We start from the raw sequence: 19,113 nt of genomic DNA, 5'->3' as shown, positions 1-19,113 counted from the left end.
ATGATTTGATCCCTGGTTGCCCTGAAAAGTTTTGGAGATCTTAAGTTTTGCTTGAAGCCAGACAAAATAAGTATTTAGTATGACTGTATATCTTCCTGACATTTTGGGAATGAGTCTTCTTCAGCAGGTGGCACTACTATTTTTACCCAGTGTTTTGGTGTCACGCAAGTGTGCTGTGATTAGACATACACCTGCATTGCAACTGGTGAAATAATTTTGCATCCACTAACTGGAAAATACTGCTGTTCTTTCTGAAGAAATTTATGTATGAGAAGAATTAGCTGTTAAACAGTTTCCTGTCTTATTCTTTAAGATTGATCAATTGACCAAAGACTGGACAAGTAAATGGACAGACAGGAGAGCCATCATGGAAGAATACAGTGTGGACATCAACAAAGAAAAAGCTGGAGTAACAATAGATTCTAGTTTACCTCATCTGATGGCCATGGATGATGATATCCTCAGTACAGGAGTGGTGCTGTATCATCTCAGGGTAGGATAGTGTCATTTGTTTTATTTTTCCCTTGAATTTGAAACCATTTGTTTTCTTTGAAAATGAAAAGTGGTGAAGGTGGCATTACAACAGCTATGAAAAAGTAAAGCCCACAAGCCACAGGTATTGGTGTAGCTTCTCATTTCAGGCAAGGTTTTCACCATGAAAATTTCCACCATTTTATATATCTTTCTATGTTGCAATGTGTGGTGTGCATGGCTACAAGAAATAGTTTGAGGGGATTTTTAGTAAGTCACTGCTAAGCTGGACTTTGACTTTTTCATGTTGCTTAAATGAATACAATTCACTGAAGTATTGATGTCTAGTGTAAAAGAAGTGATAGATGGGGACCTCTACAGGAATGCACTCATTAGCAAAAAAAAAATGGTTGAAAATCATGTGTCTGCCTACTAATAAAATATCTTAATCCAAATCGAGGTTTTGTAGCACCTGTTACATACAGGTTAGGGACACAAGATTTTGTTTTTCCTTTTTAAAACCCACAACAAATACTCAAAACAAAAATCATGTTGCTCATTATCATATCAAAAGAGAAACCTTTCTCTTTTTTCTCATTCAAGCACAAAGAAATTGTACCAGGTAAGAACTAGGGAATAATGTCCAGTGCTGGTCAATGTGAAATTTGAACTACTCAATCCTACATTAACATGAAATATTTATTAAAACTAATTGCTACTACTTAATTGTTTTTCCATTTTAGGCCATTTTGGAAGCAGCAAATACTTTCACATACTAATTCTGGCAACACCTGAATTAATTAAAAAATACTCATTTTAATGGAGGAACCTAGTTTGAAGGCTCACCTGGAGTCATTAGTGTCTCTCTGTAACACTAACATCTTTGTCCCCTCTTTCTTTGCTCCTAGATGCTGCCTTTTCTTTTCTTTGTGCTTTGCATCTTTTAGACTCTGGTGTCTGTTACCTTCATCTGAACAGCAAGAAGGTAAAACATTAGTGATTCCTTACATGGTAGGGCCTTGACATATAACAGCAGCATTTGGCATTGTACTTCTAGGGCAAGGTCACAGCAGCTATTTTCAGATCACGTAGAATAAACTTTGTGTTACTCTTTTAGTCTCTTGATACTCTGTAGTATTAATTGCACTAATCAATGCTGTACCTTTACTTAAAGAACCATTCTTTATTAAGTTTTGTTCTCTCTTTTTTTTTTCCTGGCTTTCATTAATAAAAATGTTTTCCCTATAATTTAACTGACCTGTTTGCATAGTTTAAAAATAAGGGGTTGTTTACGTAAGTTTAGAAAAATATGAAGGATCTGGAGCTGTTGGAACATGTCCAGAGAAGGGCCACAAGGATGGTTGGGGGGCTGGAGCACCTCTCCTATGAGGACAGACTGAGAGACTTGGGGCTGTTCAGTCTGGAGAAGAGAAGGCTCTGATGAGACCTTTTTGTGGCCTTCCGAATCTTAAGGGGGCCTACAGGAAAGCTGGGGAGAGATGTTTTAGGGTGTCAGGTAATGATAGGACTAGGGGGAATGGCAAAGTAAGTAGAAATGGGTAGATTCAGATTGGGTATTAGGAAGAAGTTTTTCACCATGAGGATGGTGAGACACTGGAACAGGTTGCCCAGGGAGGTGGTGGAAGCCTCATCCCTGGAGGCTTTTAAGGCCAGGCTGGATGTGGCTCTGGGCAACCTGCGTGAGGAGTCCCTGCCCATGGCAGGGGAGCTAGAACTAGATAATCCTTGAGGTCCCTTCCAACCCTAACAATTCTGTGATTCTATATACATCACAAACGTTTTTGAGAGCTGGACTACTCCCAAAATTGCAAGGGGAAAGCAGTCTTATTCTTTATGGTTCTGTAACTGCCTTGAGGATTCTACCCTTAGTCAGGAAGCACTGATGGAACAGGGTAACAATGTAAAAGCACTGCAACAGATATGAAAATGTCCCTCAATTTGTTAAGGTAAAGTTGTGCAGTCATTTCATCTGAGTCATCTATCTATCTTCCCACCCCCCATAGAATACTCAATATTAAATTAGGAACCAGTATGAATAATTTATTAACACAGTAACAGCTCGTGAGAAAATGAAATCAATATGGGCTTGGGCTATAGGTATTTTTGTGTTTTCTTCTTTAGGTTCAGTTCATTTGTTTATATCTTATCTGTACTAATGATCTCAGCTGCAAATTTTAGTTGTGCTTAATCTCACCCAGAATCACTCTGCTAGGATATTAATGTGAATTTCATGAGTCAGTGCTGCTGTAATATCCTTCCCTGAATTAACTTGTATTGCCAGTTATATGAGCACATTGGAAAGAAGTATCTTCTGAAATCACAGCAACTATTTCTTTGCTTAGTCAAGAAAATAAATGATGAAGAGGCCTTTTAGGTGTTGGTTTGCTTCTTTTTGTATAAAATACATGTTGCTAACTCACTTGATTGTGTGAGGTGAGTCAAAACCACATGGATCATAGATTTTCTACAAGTTATGGAAAAATGGTTGAGTCCACTGCACATTAGACTGGCATGTAACTTGGTTACTCCAAAGCAGGAGCAGTGGGCACAATCCAGCTTTGAGCCTCTCCAGAAAGGTGGTTCACAGCAGGGCTTACAGCAGGGCTCTGTTAGTTGATTCAGATAGCTGAGCTCGATGAGGAACAGAATGGTAACCATTCCCTTTCCCTCTGATGCACAAACCCACTGTGATTTACCCGTTGTTACCCTGAACTGCATCAGCTTACAGTCATGCACAGCTTCTCTTTTCATATCTTTAGGCTTCTGATGACTATTTCTTGCTTATAATATGATTGGAGCACAAAGTATATTCAATTTATTCTAATGAGAATACAAAAATTCAAGTATTTTAATGACCACAATTAAATTTTAATGTGACTAAAAGAGTTGCTACTGAAGTAATTTCAGAGTGTATTCTCTAATCAGTTTACAATAATCAGGTATGGTGTCTCTTCAGAGCTGGGAAATGATCTTGCTTTCTTTTCCTAAGGAGAAAGATAGAACAGGTAATGGAGCATATGAGACAGGTGATAAAATCATTGCTTTTGTCCCCCCCCCATAGTATTGATTAAATGACTCTGTTCTATTGATTATTTTTGAACTGTGCCATAACAATGCTGTATCACTTCCACCACTGGCCCAGTGCTTGTCCTGGAGACTTTGGTTCCTAGACAGTTCTTTGCTTTGAAATTATTGACTCTTCAAGTGTGGGAACTTGTGTGTATAATATAATCACCAAGAAGACTTGTTATAAATTTAATTTAAGCTTCAGAAAATAAGTTTCCCATTAGTAATTAGTTTGAAGGATTCATACTCTATGATAAAGTTCCTAATAAATAGGAATTCTGCTACATTTCATATCCAAAAAGCCTATTTAACTGAACAGTCACCATACAGCTGCTTTCCTCCTGCATGGACTTCCTCCTGCAAGTCTCCCTGTAAAGGTTCACAACATGTGTTTGTATTCTAAATATTTATGTCAGGCACAGTCCAAAAATCATCTGGTGAGGGTTGCTTCATATACTGGAGTCATAATATGAGGCATTGCATCACTGTGAGGGACAACAGGCTGAAGTATTATGAAGTAGTAAACAGATTTTGCTCTGTACAATTCAGTCATTCAGAGGTGATTCATTTCAGGTATTTGCTAAGATGCTGTACCACAGCTTTTTAAATTACTGTGTATAATCCACTTTCTGTAACCAAATCTTAGAGTTCTTTTTGTTTGTTTTAGGAAGGAACAACCAAAATTGGAAGAAGTGATTCAGACCAAGATCAAGACATTGGTAAGAGAGTGATATTATAGTCTCAGGCTGCGCCAGGGGAGGTTTAGGTTGGATGTTAGGAAGAAGTTCTATACAGAGAGAGTGATTGCCCATTGGAATGTGCTGCCCAGGGAGGTGGTGGACTCACCATCGTTGGAGGTGTTCAGGAGGAGACTTGATGGGGTGCTTGCTGCCATGGTTTAGTTGTTTAGGTGGGTTGGACACAATGATCTTGAGGGTCTCTTCCAACCTGGTTTATTATTCTATTATTCTATACTATATTCTACAAATTATTTTATGATATGGTCAGGTCAAACCAAGAGGTTTTCATTTATCTTGTGTGATAGCTAGGTACTGTTTCTCTTTCTCAGCTCTTTTTATAGAAGGTGAGAAAAGAATAATGAAGTTGCCTAAAGTCTTTCAGTTATTTTTGTATTTGAAGAAGTCAAGAAGTCAGTGGTCTTGACCTAATTGAGATCTCTTAATAATTGTCTTCCCACTTATGAAATGCTACACATAAAGTTTAAACGTATCTTTGTCCAGTATTTAAATCTTGATATGTTCTATCCTAAACTAGTGGCAGAAATGATCACGAGACTGAAAATGTTTTTCAACTCTACTTGAGCAGAGTATTTCAGACACAAAATAATTCAGAATATCTTTTATTTCTTTTCATCTCTGCTCTTAACTTTATCAAACAATCTCAAGAGCTACAAATTATGATAGAGTGTCGAAACTTTATACTGAAAGTGGAAACTTTGTGGAATCCCATATTTGGTTACTTCTGCTTAAAAAAAGGTCAAGGGAGGTGATTCTCCCCCTCTACTCAGCTCTGGTGAGACCCCACCTGGAGTACTGCCTCCAGTTCTGGAGCCCCTATTACAAGAGGGATATGGACATGCTGGAAGGTGTCCAGAGAAGGGCCACGAGGATGATCAGAGGGCTGGAGCACCTCTCCTATGAGGACAGACTGAAGGAGTTGGGGCTGTTCAGTCTGCAGAAGAGAAGGCTCCAAGGTGACCTAATTGTGGCCTTCCAGTATCTGAAGGGGGCCTACAGGAAGGCTGGGGAGGGATTTCTCAGGATCTCAGGTAGTGATAGGACTAGGGGGAATGGAATGAAGCTGGAGGTGGGGAGATTCAGACTGGAGGTGAGGAGGAGGTTCTTCACCATGAGAGTGGTGAAACCCTGGAATGTGTTGTCCAGGGAGGTGGTCGAGGCCCCGTCCCTGAAGGTGTTTAAGCCCAGGCTGGATGAGGCTCTGGCCAGGCTGATCTAGTGTGGGGTGTCCCTGCCCATGGCAGGGGGGTTGGAACTAGATGATCCTTGTGGTCCCTTCCAACCCTGACTGATTCTATGAGTCTATGATTCTTTTCTGCCTTTACAATAGTAAAATGCAAACAACAAATGCTGTAATAGCAATAAGAAAATGCAGCACAATAAAATGCTTTGCACATCAGCTCACAGATTAGAAAGCAGTGCATAGTTTTCCAGGACCAGAAATACTTCAGAAGAACAATCTTACTTTTTTCTTCGAAGTAAGTTTGTGTGGTTTTTTTCCCTGTGATTGGGTACTTGGTTAGCAACCAAAGAAGACAATTTAATCTCCTCGTTCTGCATGTAACACAGATCTCTGAGATACAAAGTATGCAGTTAATAGTGTCAAACAGAGTGTGGTACTTCATTGTGAGGAAAACAGTGCAAGCCCAACCCCTTCAAGAGGTGAGGTAAAAGAAATGTGTACATTGTAGTTTTGCAGGGGCGGTGGATTGAAAGGGATCACTGTATGATAGACAACAACTGTGGAATTGTGACTCTGCGACCGGTTCAGGGTGCACACTGCACTGTAAATGGATGTGAAGTCACTGGATCATGTCGTCTGTCACAAGGTGAGGCTTGCTTTCTCTGTGAATGCTGCTTTAAAATCAACTTTGGAGTTCACAGACAAGGGCTTATGGAACTCATGCAGATTGGAGAAATGCATCTCTCAGTCTCCTCCTGCTGCCTAGCACCACAAAGTTTGATCCATAGCTAAAGCTTCCAGAGTGGAACAAATAAATTAAGTACCTCATAGAAAGTAAAATGAAGACATAGACAACCATATTAAGCAGTAGTCTGTCACTGCCTGAAGAGGGACAACCTGTAGTCAGAAGCACTGATGTGGAAAGCAGTGGAGACCATCTCTAAGCCACCAGTGGGGGGTTTTGGCAGTTATGTAATGTGCTTGGAATGACCTTCAACGTTTTCACAGTCTGTTTAGGTAGATGCTGCTTAGGCCCTGATGCACATGCTATAGTGAATGAGCCCAGTTCAAATGAATCAGGCTCTCTTATTTTCAGCTTGTCTAAAAAAAAAAGAAAAAACGACCAACAGTCTTGCAGTCATCTGAACTCCTAAAAAGCATAAAACCAAGTTTGTGGCAGTGGGTTGGTTATGTTTTTGATATGAAGTCATGCTGGCCTTTACTACAAAGAGGAAATTTACTGTTACGCAGAGTTTGCAGAGACCACCAAGATTAGTTTGCTTGGATGCTGTTATTGCAGAACAATAACCCTGCTGTTCCAGAGTGGCAGATTTGAAAAACATCTCTGTTTTGTGCCATTCAGAAAGCTGTTGGGCAGAGTACTGGTTTTTTAAACACACAGTTATGTATTGTTTAGTCCATTCTGTAGTTTGTACACTGGAGTTAAGAAACTGCAAGATTCCAACCGCTTGATGAGTCGTGTCTCTGTAGATTTGTAATTTTAATTCTTCTTTTTTCACAGGGGCCCTTGTTGTTCTGGGCAAGTCTCATAAATTTAGATTCAATCACCCAGCAGAAGCTGCTATCTTAAGACAAAGAAGATCAGTAAGTTATTTTTCTCTCCTAATTCTCCATTGGTTTTCCTAATTATTTTCCTCCTTTAGAGCAAGCCTGATTTATATAATATTTCTTCTCATGATCATAGTCACTTGCTTCATTTCCTCCATCTAATGGTCTGTAATGACACTAAATCTCTTGTGGGGAGGACACCAGCACTTCTTTCAGATATGCTTAGCAAAAGATGATGTGGATCCCTTGAATAATTTAGTATTTCCTATTTCTAGTCATGACTACAGTAGGATTGAAACAGAAAGGCAGAATGACGCAGCAAAAAGACCAATTAAGAATCTCTCTGCATTTGATAGTGTTCTGAATTATCTTCTGTCTCCTAAATGAGGTAATGGAAAGGAGAAATAGGAGAAATGGAAAATTTGTGGGATTAAGTGCTTGAGTGTTGTTGACTCTGAAAGCACTTAATTGTTACATACATCAGAAGCAGGCAAAATACTTCCCGGTATATTAATCTCAGGAACTAACTACTGCAAGATATTATTTGGTCAACCAGTTCAATAATGTTTGAAAAATATAAACTATAACTAAAAAAAACCCCTTGACTTAAAGAATGTAAATGTTCTGCTTTAGGATATAACCCTATTACCAACTGTTATTGGAAAGAATCTAACTTTTAAAATGGATTTTCATAAAGCAGCGTTTTTGTACTGTCTGCTCAACTGTCCCTGTGAGCTCACTGTCATAGTGGAGATAAGGAGCTTAACTTCCATTTGTTTTCTTTCTTAATTTCTTGATTAATGAAAGAGACAGTACATGAAAACAGAGCTGCACTCAGTAACAACTGCTTAGCAATTTTGCAAATTAGGAAAGCCAGAGGAGGAGTGTAAGTGAGATTATAAACTCACATGGGAAGTATTATGCAGCATTGCACGCAATAGTTAGCAACTGTAGTATTAATGATAACTTGGAACCTCCTGGGTTGCTTTATTACTTTTTCTTCCTGCTCTCTTGTGTGTTTTGTAGATTAATGAAACCCCACCTCTTCTGAGTTGTGGAGCTTTGGACTGGCTCAACTTGGATGGAAATTGTACCCATTCTCACTATATCCTTTCTTCTCTTGACAAGTAAGTGTAAAAAAACCAAACACTGGTGGCATCTACAGCCGGGGCTTGTGTATAGCACAGGTCACATCATGTCTTCAGGTGATCAAATGAAAGTATCCAAGAAAATGCATTGACCAAGTGACTAATATACAGGGTTATGCTAGCCAAGCAACAAACCTGAAAAGCAATCTATTGATGCACAATGAATGTTTCACCCCTGTGAAATCAAGAAACTGCCTTGGATGTGACTGTCAGGCAGCTTTAATTCAGTTCACTTGCACATCTGCATTATAACCGTTCTGATTTAAGAGCTAATCTTTAGTTTTTGCAATATTCTTATTTCAGTGCACAGAATGGACTTTTCTAGATGATTTAGCCAAGGTAACTATTACCAATTCAGCTTCCTTGCTAATTTGTTATGGAAATCAGAAGGTGTGCTTGTTCATAAACTCCCTTTAATTTAAGTCCTGGTTGAACCCTGCATCTCAGAAAGCTATTGTGATTCTCTGTTTTTAAAAATCTGAGCAGCAAATACAGCACAGGCTGCTTCCAAAACACTGGAGAGCTGCTCGTGGTCACAGTGTCTAGTGTATGCTTTTCCTGGCAGAGTCTTTCTGAATAGAATAGAATAGAATAGACCAGACCAGACCAGGTTGGAAGAGACCTTCAAGATCATCGCGTCCAACCTATCATCCAACACCACCTAATCAACTAACCCATGCAACCAAGCGCCCTGTCAAGTCTCCTCCTGAACACCTCCAGTGACGGCGACTCCACCACCTCCCCGGGCAGTCCATTCCAATGGGCAATCACTCTCTCTGTGTAAAACTTCCTCCTGACCTCCAGCCTGAACTTCCCCTGGCACAGCCTGAGACTGTGTCCTCTTGTTCTGGTGCTGGCTGCCTGGAAGAAGAGACCAACCTCTGCCTGTCTACAACCCCCCTTCAGGTAGTTGTAGAGAGCAATAAGGTCACCCCTGAGTCTCCTCTTCTCCAGGCTAAGCAGCCCCAGCTCCCTCAGTCTCTCCTCATAGGGCTTGTGCTCCAAGACCCTCATCCAACTTCGTTGCCCTTCTCTGGACTCGTTCCAGCAAGTCAATGTCCTTCCTAAACAGAGGGGCCCAAAACTGGACACAGTACTCGAGGTGTGGCCTAACCAGTGCAGTGTACAGGGGCAGAATGAAGACAGTGATTAATGTGTATCAGGAAAATGAGTTAGAATATCTCCTGGTTTTCAGTTCTGATTTACATTTCATCCTTTAATATTCTATTGAGTCCTTTCTCTTTTTTTAAATTCTTCTCAGCCTGGCTCATTCAATTTACCTGTTAAAGGCAAGAAACAGCCATCTTCTCATTCATATCTGCTGATAGTTTTGCTTCTTGCTGGAGTGGTTTTGGTGTGGTGTAACATACTGAGAATCTTTAATCTCTTTCTGGAGGAAGTATCTCATCTTGTTTTTATGAGCAGAAAATGTCATCTCTGTTTCAAACATCTCTTCATGCTTCTAGTCAAGTGGCTTGCTTTCCATCTTGAATAGTGTGTTTCTGTGTGCTGTCTTTAATGTGTCTAATCTCTGCATTTGCTTTTCATTCACTGCAGTGATGCCTTTCTGTATAAAATGGTATTTCATTTTGTTCCTTTAATGAGGTATCTTTTGCACATCGCTGCTGTTATTGTCTATTTATTTTTTTTAATCATCAAGAATTTTAGAGTAAGCCTTTGTGAAATGACTTCAAAACTTGATTCTGAGTTGCTTTTTACATGTCGTAAACATCAGAGGTGGAGCTTGTCATAAACATCAGAGGTGGAGCTTTCGTCACAGAAATTCGTTGATAGTCCTAGAAAAACCTGCAGAAACCTCAAAGCATTGTCCACGGTTCAGCGCAGAATTGCACATTGATTTTCTCCTCTTTGACTGGACAAAACTGAAAAACATTTCTGGTTGATTTTTATTTCAGACCATGTTCAGGGAGCAGATTTTCTTGTGCTGATTAACTTTTTAATCACTTGGACAAGACTATGCCTATTACACTGCTTAACGTTGCTCTTATACTTGCCTAGAGTGTTTCAAATTACTACAGTGAAAATGAAAAGCATTATGGTATTGCATTTGCTTGATGTATTTCAGTCTCCATCTCTATCAGGAATAAGGTGTAAACTATGTCTAATAGTACTTGACTTTCATTTTACATAATCCAGTGGTCTTTTTTCCCCTCTTGAATATTTTTTTGGCTAGGGTAAACTGAGTTATCCACTCAGCCTTTCTTTACAGCAAGCCCGTGCTTCTGTCCAGACAGGTAGTTTTGCTCATGGAGGGGGCTATGATCGAGGCATCTAGTCTAAGATCTATAATACAAGAATAACACAAGATACATGTGGTTTCTCAAATGACCAGCTTTCATAAAGAATACTCAAGGTCAAGTACTAAAAGGTGCATCTGATGTACTTTGCCAACAGTAATACAGGACTAAGTGGACTATGGAGATTTGTTCATCAGTAGAAAGTCCATCTACTGCAAGCTCTTGTCTTTGTCAGAAAGAAATGGTTGCAGGAAAACATAAGAACAGGACAAGCTGTGTGTGTGATAGTTCTTGATATTCTCTCAGCAGCTAACAATGTGCATCTTAGAGCCTTCCTCTCCTGAAAAATAAAGTAACATTTCTGTGTATAGTAGGCTTCAGTGAACTTTTTTTTTCCTTCTTTTTTAAACAATTTTATGATTTCCTATTTTTATTTTGCAGTCAAAAGTGTAGAAACTGTAAAGAAAAGAAATGTTCTCCTGAACCAAGGTAAGAATATCAATGTGTCTAAGTCATGCTGATTTATTTTTTGGCCCTTCTAGCTTTGTCTTTCTTCCGTGCCACACTTATTTCATCCTGAAGAAATGCAAACTGGGCTTTGAGCTTTGATTTGATTTTCTCATATTGAAACAAGAATCTGTGTGTGCAGATGAGTTAAGGCAAAGCCTCTGCAACCATGTTGTTTCCTCATACTTGATCTTGGTCAAATTGTTTGCAGCTTTGGTGCATATGTAAGCTGTATTTTAAAGCCATGACTAGAGCAGGGTTTACACTGAAGCTGCCACCAGGTTGCAACACAGAATCCTAAAACATGTTATGTTTGGTGTGAGTAATAGGTACTGTGAATACTCATGAGTTTATTGAACATTCCTTGGACAAATTTTGGTTTTCTTTTGGTGAAAAGAAAATGGCTTTGGAAGGGTCTAAAAAGATATTCTGCACACAAAAATCATTCAGAAATAGTTTGGCTTCCATGGATTTGAGCACTCTTTAATTAGGAACTGATGGTACTTTGCTTTCTTTGGGATTTTTTTGATTAATTTCAGAACATATGAACATACATATTATACTAATGATTGCTTACAGCCTTATCTTCCTTGCTGTCAGTGTGATGGCGTTTTTCTCATCTGCCTTTCATGGGTTGAATTACCATTTCAGCCTCTAATTGCATGTTAAAATATTTTGAGAAATGAGAATGAAAACAAATTTCTACCATTGCATACAAATATTACCATTTTAGGCAGCAAGCTTCTCTTGAAAAGGCTGTGATTCATTGCACTTTTACTGGGCTGCTTGCTTGTACATCCTTGTTAGAAGAGCCCCAGCACTTTGAACTTAGGTTTGTTGTCAGCCAGAAAACACAGAGAAGGCTTGTGACTGGCATCAGTCGTCACATGATGGCATCGTCTCACATGAAGTTCTTGCTCCTCTCATTGCCTTAATACCATACTGCACATAAATATAACCCTGATTTCATTCTCTTACTAGTTTGAAAAACCCTGGTGGTGTTCCATTTAGAATCCAGTGGCATAGCAGTACACCAAATTAATTTTAGCTGCTTGAAGCATGTTTAAGCTCCCTTTCCTTTAAAATAGCAACATTGTTCAACCTTGGGGGGGAAATCTCTTAAAGATCTATGAAGTCCTACTGAACTAGAAGGAAACAATGTCCACAGCTATGGCATCTGATGCTGCAGAACACAACACAATTATTGGTCTACTGTGGTGTAGTTAACATGTCCAACTCATATTTGCAAAAATAATACTCTGAGTTCCTACTAACAGCTCTCAGTTGAGAATTTCAATGTGCTCTACAGATATAAGGCAAAGAAATCTTTAGCAGCTCTTAAAAGATCCTTCAAATATTTAATTTCACAGAGCAGCACACTGTCAGTTATAGCAGCTCTACAACTCAGAGCAAAATCTTGTGTAGTGGGTTAAGAGGAGAACTGATTGATTTGGTATGTAACTGGAATAGGATAGAATACAATAGGGTAGAATAGAATTAACCAGGTTGGAAGAGACCTTTGAGATCAAGTCCAACCTATAATTGAATTGTGAAGGGAAAAACCTGTGACAAGTTTTAGTTCCAGCTAAACTGGAATTTAGTAAGGCTACTGGAGTTTGTGGCTGTCTATTTCATGTGACTCCTTGTCAAAGAGAGGTTTGTTTCAGAAGTGTAGTTAAAGGGTTGCCTGAAATAAGTCCTTACCTTACTGTTGTTTGGCAGGGGGGCTTAGGGGGGAAAAAAAAGGAGGCTTCTGTAAACCCCCAATAACAAAAAACAACTGCAGGTGTGTTTTTTCTGAAAGTAGGCCATCTAACCAGAAATTCAAATGATACTTCACCTGATGGTAACTTCCGTGAAAGGGATTAGTCTGTGTGTACATTTGCAGAGGTCCCTAGTTTCTAAAGGTTTCTGGCTGATGGCTGTTTTGACTGATTTCTGGTTCCCACCTCTTGTCCACCACTTCCCACAACATTTTGCTATGAATAGTGTGAGTACCATCCTTCAGGAGCCTGGAGGAGGTAACAATACAATACCTTCATATCTTTTTCATCACTTTCTGCTTGATGGAGGAGAAGGGAAGAGGTAGTGGAGTCACCATCCCTGGAGGTGTTCAGGAGGAGACTTGGTAGGGTGCTTGGTTGCGTGGTTTAATTGATTAGGTGGTGTTGGATGATAGGTTGGACACCATGATCTTGAAGGTCTCTTCCAACCTGGTCTGGTCTATTCTATTCCTATTCCTATTCTATTCTATTCTATTCCTATATTCCTATTCTATTCATGCCTCTGTGCTAGGCAGAAGCAGTTGTATGGTCTTGTGGAGCTGCACGGTGCCTGTTCTGTGATGCTCTGGAGCCCTGCGGGAAGGGCCCCGGATTGGGCACAAGTGGAGGCGGGGAGGATGGAGTGGGGTTGGGTGTATATCAGTGGGTAGGCTTGTAACCCTGGCTTGTGATTGCTCTCAGTGCTGGGGTTTGCAAGGGTGCAAAATTCCTTGCCAACATCTTTTTTTTCTTTCCCCTGCTTTGTTTTCAATTCATCTTCCGCTGGAAAAGGATAATTTTTAAAAGAAAGATGGACTTGAACTAGGTAGTCAGGACAGGGAGGATGCTGACTTGACATATTTCCTTTGGGAAAACTAGCAAATTGCAGCCTTTAGCAGCAGTGGTTATTCTCAAATGAGTTCCTTTATTTGAGCCTTGAGATTTTGTTGCAGAAGGCATTCAGCCTCACCGCTGAGCTATTGCTGCCATAGTTACTGAAAACTGCATTATGCTGTAGCAGCCGCCAGCCTCTGCATCAGCAGAAGTGTTTGGGGAAGAGGGGAGGAGAATTGCACAATAGGATCCCAGAGAGCTGACGACAAAACAGGCTGGAAAAAATGTGGATTTACAGATGGTTCATTTAGCATGCATCATGCAAACTTTGTGGAGAGGAAAATGAGATGGAAAAAGAATCCGGCAGCATTGGTACAATATGAACATTTTCTCAGCAATTTGTGATGATCCTTAGTTCTAAGGTTGGTGTCTTTCTGTCATTGTAATATTATTTGCTGTTTTTAAAGGTTTATGTGGAGGAGGGGTAACTGTTGCCACTTCTTGCTGCATTTGGCACACCTGGATATCTGCATGCATTCATCAAATTCTGTGCTTATTTTACATTCTGTTTGCTAGAGTATGCCAATCCTGTGTAACTTAAGATTTTATATGTGTCTTGGTACCTACAGAAATGGAGCTGTTTGTCTTATGTTTGTCCTGAGGTTGTACTATTTCCCACTACAACTATATTAAGAGTAGATTGCTTATGTGGGAGGGCAGAAATACGAGCAATAGCAGAAATTGGTCAATGAATCCTCTTTCTCGTGGTATTTGAAGTCTAAATGTGACATTACATCTCATTTAAGATGTTTCAGATTAAATCAGTGAGTGATCTCATCTACTTAGTAAGGAATATAGCTCAATTCTTATGTTAACTGGGATAGGTATTTGCTTTCAGTTTAATGATTCAAAGATGTCTTACATAAACTGTTCCTTAATTTGTCTGTGAGGTGATTTAGCTATGAAGTCTGTGTGAATCTGTTATTTTCTTTCTGGGCCAATGTCACATCATTTTTTAGTTTGCTGTATTATTTTTACAAATCAGCAAGAGTGCGTTGATGTGACTGACATAACACTCTTGAAGGTAGAAAGGGAGGGTTCTTGGTTTCAGCAGTTTCTGTGAGAGACAGAGCTGTATCCCAAGCCAGCCAGTCATTTTGCTCTCACAGTCAGTAGTCTCAAAGACAGAGGAAAAACATCTTCTGGCAATACTGTTATGTAAGTGGCTCTGCATGAATTTTCATTATCTTTTCATTCTGCTTGAGAGAACCATCTTTAAGGAACAACTCATAGCAAGGTGTTTGATGTTCAATCCCTGTGTTCAGACCTATTTTTTACTGCCTTGCCTGTTTTTTGGTTTGTGCTATTAAAAATTAGATGAAGCAGAAAGGCCCTGGAATAGCAGCAGAACTGCAATTTGTATATATACTTTAAGCAACAGTCTTTTGTTACAGAAACTTTAACCCTGGAGCAAGAGAGAGACTTGTACCATCTAGCTACAGCATCAGAACAAAAGCAGTAATAATAGTGCAATGGTTGCTGTGCTGTGGTTAGTGTTTTTTTCCCCCAAGGTTTAAAGTGAAGTATGGATATGCTTCTATACTCTCTGCCTTTTTGGAGTGCAGTCATAGTATGGAGCTGTGATTAATAACATCAGTTTGGCCTGCACGGTGTTCTGCTCTGTGTGGAAACACACGTGCCTGTTGGAGAGGATCTTACAGTTTCATGTTAGTTCAGCAAAACATCCATTACTGTACACATGAGGGAGTACATGAGTGCTGCTGAGAACAGCAAACCACATTCTTCTGTGTGCATTGTTTGCGTTGCTTATTCTCTAGTACTTTATAATATATGTGAGTGGGATGGTTTCAGCATTGTTGGAAAGGATGGGAAGAGTTTGTGACCCTCTCCCAGCTGTAAGTAGACATTACCTAACCACCTCTGCAAGTGTTCTGAGGTCTTTGCATTGAAATGCAACACTGAGTTGTTTCATATACTTAAGTGTCCTGGGGTTCATTTCAGCAGCTTGAACTCTGATAGGTAAATGTTATGGAAAGGCTGGCTGAGAACTTAAAGTCATGATTAGGAAGAATATGAGACATTTAGAAAGAGGATTTTTATTATATGTAACTTTAGTAAGCAGTAACCGAACAAAGGTTCTTAGTGTGCCATTCTATCTTACTCTGCTTTCCAGCCTTACTGACAATGATATATTCAGTTTCCTCAGTCTCCTACAGAATGGTGTTAATAATGAGAAATTAATAGAAATCAGCTCTTCTGATACTTTCTGAAATTTGGATCCTCATCACCCCTCTTGGATGAATGTACTTTGCTGCTTTTACATGTGTCTCAGACTAAGCAACTTACCCAAGGTCATGCAATTGACCAGTAACAGATTTAGACTCACATCATCTAGCTTTCATAGTACCACAGAAATCAGTTATCGGTTAGCAAAACAGGTTAAAGACTACCCTGTCATCAGAGTATGCACAGAGACTTCACATTTATGGTTGTTAAGGTTTATTAGATTTAGTGTAATCAGCAAGAGGCTTCAGCTGACATCAAGGTTCTGTTAAGTTTAGCACATGGACATCCAGAATCAGACTTCACTCTGAAGACCTTGCAGTGTAAGTATGTGAAAGCACAGAGGTGATAACTGCTCCAAAATCAGAGAGCTTTTTGTCTCAGTTCAGTACTTTAACCTCCAGATTTATATGGCTGCTCCATTATGTTTCCCTTGGAAAATATGGGAGATAACCTGGAAGCTACATCTAGGGAAAGCCTCCCTCAGAGTAATTAAAACCATGGGAGCTTTTCCTAAACAAAATCCTTCACCTTTAATACTACATTTGAAAAGAGATTCTTTAGGTAACCAGTCTGGTTTTAGTCTCTGAGTTTGTCCCCCAATAGCTGGTGAGATTACAAATTCATGAACAGCTGGAGATTTATAATGGCCCTAGGAACATTACAGTGCTGCAATGAAGTATCAGTTCAGACCTACTCCAGCTGAATGAGAAATGAGGCATCCCACTCCTGTTTCCTGGGGTCAACCAAAGTTTATCTGAGAGGAGAAAATTGCAAATCACAAATTGTTGGCATCTTTGTAGTCAAGCCAAGGACAAGTATATGTGGGAGCTGCCTGCTCTTGTAAATTGTTTCTGTGGGTCCCAAACAGACACAAACCATTTAGCCAATGACAGTAGCAAAATTTGACTGCTTGTGCCATGCCAGACAATCAAACAGAAGACATTATTCTGCAGTTATTCTCACCATTTATTCCATAAATGTTAAAAACCAACTGAATTCTGTTTTCTTCAGGTGAGCAAAAGAGAGTCACAATAATATGTAAAATATAAAAGCCTGATAATTCTCAATGTAGTGAGGTTTTCCCACTGCTCCCAAAAAAAGTGAAATCTATGTTCCATGTAAAGGTACTGCAGAAGGCCTTGGCTGCTGAATTGTTGGGGTTTTTTTTTTGCTCAGCTTATCTAGCTCACAGAATTAAAAGTTGATGCTGTAGAAATGATTTCTTTGAACGCATGCTTACGGTTTAGCATAGAGATGTCAACTTAATTCCTGTGTAGCAAAGGTCAAAAGCTCTTTTCATGGAGGTGACCTTGCATTGGTCACGGTTTTACAGATAACACGATGTGTCCAAAGCACTCCCTTTTGAAATAATGATCTGGATGAGGGGGTCGAGTCAGTCACCAGCAAGTTTGCAGATGACACCAAGTTAGGGGCAGATGTTAGTCAGTTAGAGGGTAGAAAGGCTCTGCAGAGGGACCTCGACCGACTGGACAGATGGGCAGAGTCCAATGGGATGGCATTTAACAAGTCCAAGTGCCGAGTGCTGCACTTTGGCTACGGCAATCCCATGCAGAGCTACAGGCTGGGGTCGGAGTGGCTGGAGAGCTCCCAGAGAGGGACCTGGGGGTGCTGATCGACAGCCACCTGAATATGAGCCAGCAGTGTGCCCAGGTAACCAGGAGGGCCAATGGCATCCTGGCCTGCATTAGGAATAGTGTGGCCAGCAGGAGCAGGGAGGTCATTGTGCCCCTGTACTCTGCTTTGGTTAGGCTACACCTTGAGTACTGTGTCCACTTCTGGGCCCCTCAGTTTAAGAAGGACATCGAGACACTTGAACGTGTCCAGAGAAGGGCAACAAGGCTGGTGAGAGGCCTTGAGCACAAGCCCTATGAGGAGAGGCTGAGGGAGCTGGGATTGTTTAGCCTGGAGAAGAGGAGGCTCAGGGGTGACCTCATTGCCCTCTACAACTACCTGAAAGGTGGTTGTAGCCAGGAAGGGGTTGGTCTCTTCTCCCAGGCAACCAGCACCAGAACAAGGGGACACAGTCTCAAGCTGCGCCAGGGGAGGTTTAGACTCGAGGTGAGGAGGAAATTCTTCACCGAGCGAGTCATTCGGCATTGGAACGGGTTGCCCAGGGAGGTGGTTGAGTCATCGTCCCTGGAGGCATTCAAGAGGAGATTGGACATGGCACTTGGTGCCATGGTCTAGGCATGGGGTCTGTGTTGATAGGTTGGACTCGATGATCCTCGAGGTCCTTTCCAACCTAAGTTATACTGTGATACTGTAATGTTTTTGTTTTCTTTTGACCTTCAGGATCTCCTTAGTGTTTTCATCCCTTTTCTCTATTTGAAAGTGTAGTAAATACCTCATCCTAATAAATACATCATTTCCTTGATGAGTAAAACATACTCATATTTTTTTTTCAAGTCTTAAAGATTTAGTTTTCTGAGTTATATTTAATGTTAAATGAACAATGTGGTGTTTAGAAACAAAGCAACAGGCAAAGTTCATATGTCATGTTTATAACTTGTGATATTAAGAACTCCTGATGTAACGTGTGGACAAGTAGAATACATATCCCCTGTCAGAGGATTAATGTATTTAGTGTGATCATGGATCACACTGAATATAGACAGTATTTTGATTGTTACCCTTTCTGTCTAAAATTTTGGCACAGAATAAGGAACTCAGCATCTGGGGGGGGCCTAGGGCAGGTTTGCACAGGTTAGTCACTTTTCTGGTCACAATCCTGCTACAAATATAAAAGTAACCTAATATAGTTGTGCCATCCATCTGTGATCAAGTTCTTCCCTTGGTACTGCCAGAAACTGTCAGTGTAATCTCAGCAATGCCTGCAGCTCTTTCTAGGTTGGAGATTTTTGCTCTGAAAACAGAGAATGTTTGTCGTTTCTGTAAAGCACTTTGAAGTACTTGGATGACAAATATCCTATCAGATTCTGGGCTGCATCAGGAGAAGTGTGGCTAGCAGGTCGAGGGAGGTGATCCTCCCCCTCTACTCAGTCCTGGTGAGACCCCACCTGGAGTACTGTGTCCAGTTCTGGAGCCCCTATTACAAGAGGGATGTGGAGGTGCTGGAAGGTGTCCTGAGAAGGGCCACAAGGACGATCAGAGGGCTGGAGCACCTCTCCTATGAGGACAGACTGAAGGAGTTGGGGCTGTTCAGTCTGCAGAAGAGAAGGCTCCGAGGTGACCTAATTGTGGCCTTCC

The 19,113-nt window shown here is 40.4% G+C and overlaps 1 protein-coding gene across 3 annotated transcripts in view; it reads left to right on the top strand.

The window, feature by feature from the left end:
• Window positions 1-19,113, top strand: part of STARD9 (StAR related lipid transfer domain containing 9) — a 132,237-nt gene that overhangs the window by 75,612 nt on the left and 37,512 nt on the right. For all 3 annotated transcript variants that reach the window (XR_010990284.1, XM_068162231.1, XM_068162230.1), the window contains exons 16-21: window positions 314-493; window positions 4,226-4,277; window positions 6,008-6,145; window positions 7,022-7,104; window positions 8,095-8,195; window positions 10,916-10,963. Coding sequence is in view for 2 of the 3 variants with exons in the window: in XM_068162231.1 (XP_068018332.1) it covers window positions 314-493; window positions 4,226-4,277; window positions 6,008-6,145; window positions 7,022-7,104; window positions 8,095-8,195; window positions 10,916-10,963 (602 nt within the window). In the remaining variant the exon portion in view is untranslated. The remainder of the gene's footprint in view (window positions 1-313; window positions 494-4,225; window positions 4,278-6,007; window positions 6,146-7,021; window positions 7,105-8,094; window positions 8,196-10,915; window positions 10,964-19,113) is intronic.

Source organism: Melanerpes formicivorus, unplaced genomic scaffold, assembly GCF_026170545.1.
Source record: "Melanerpes formicivorus ecotype bairdi unplaced genomic scaffold, bMelFor1.0.p_v2 SCAF_62, whole genome shotgun sequence".
NCBI classification, from domain to species: Eukaryota; Metazoa; Chordata; class Aves; order Piciformes; family Picidae; genus Melanerpes; species Melanerpes formicivorus.
Note: the sequence above shows the minus strand (reverse complement) of the source record. Positions and strands in the feature narration are given on the sequence as shown.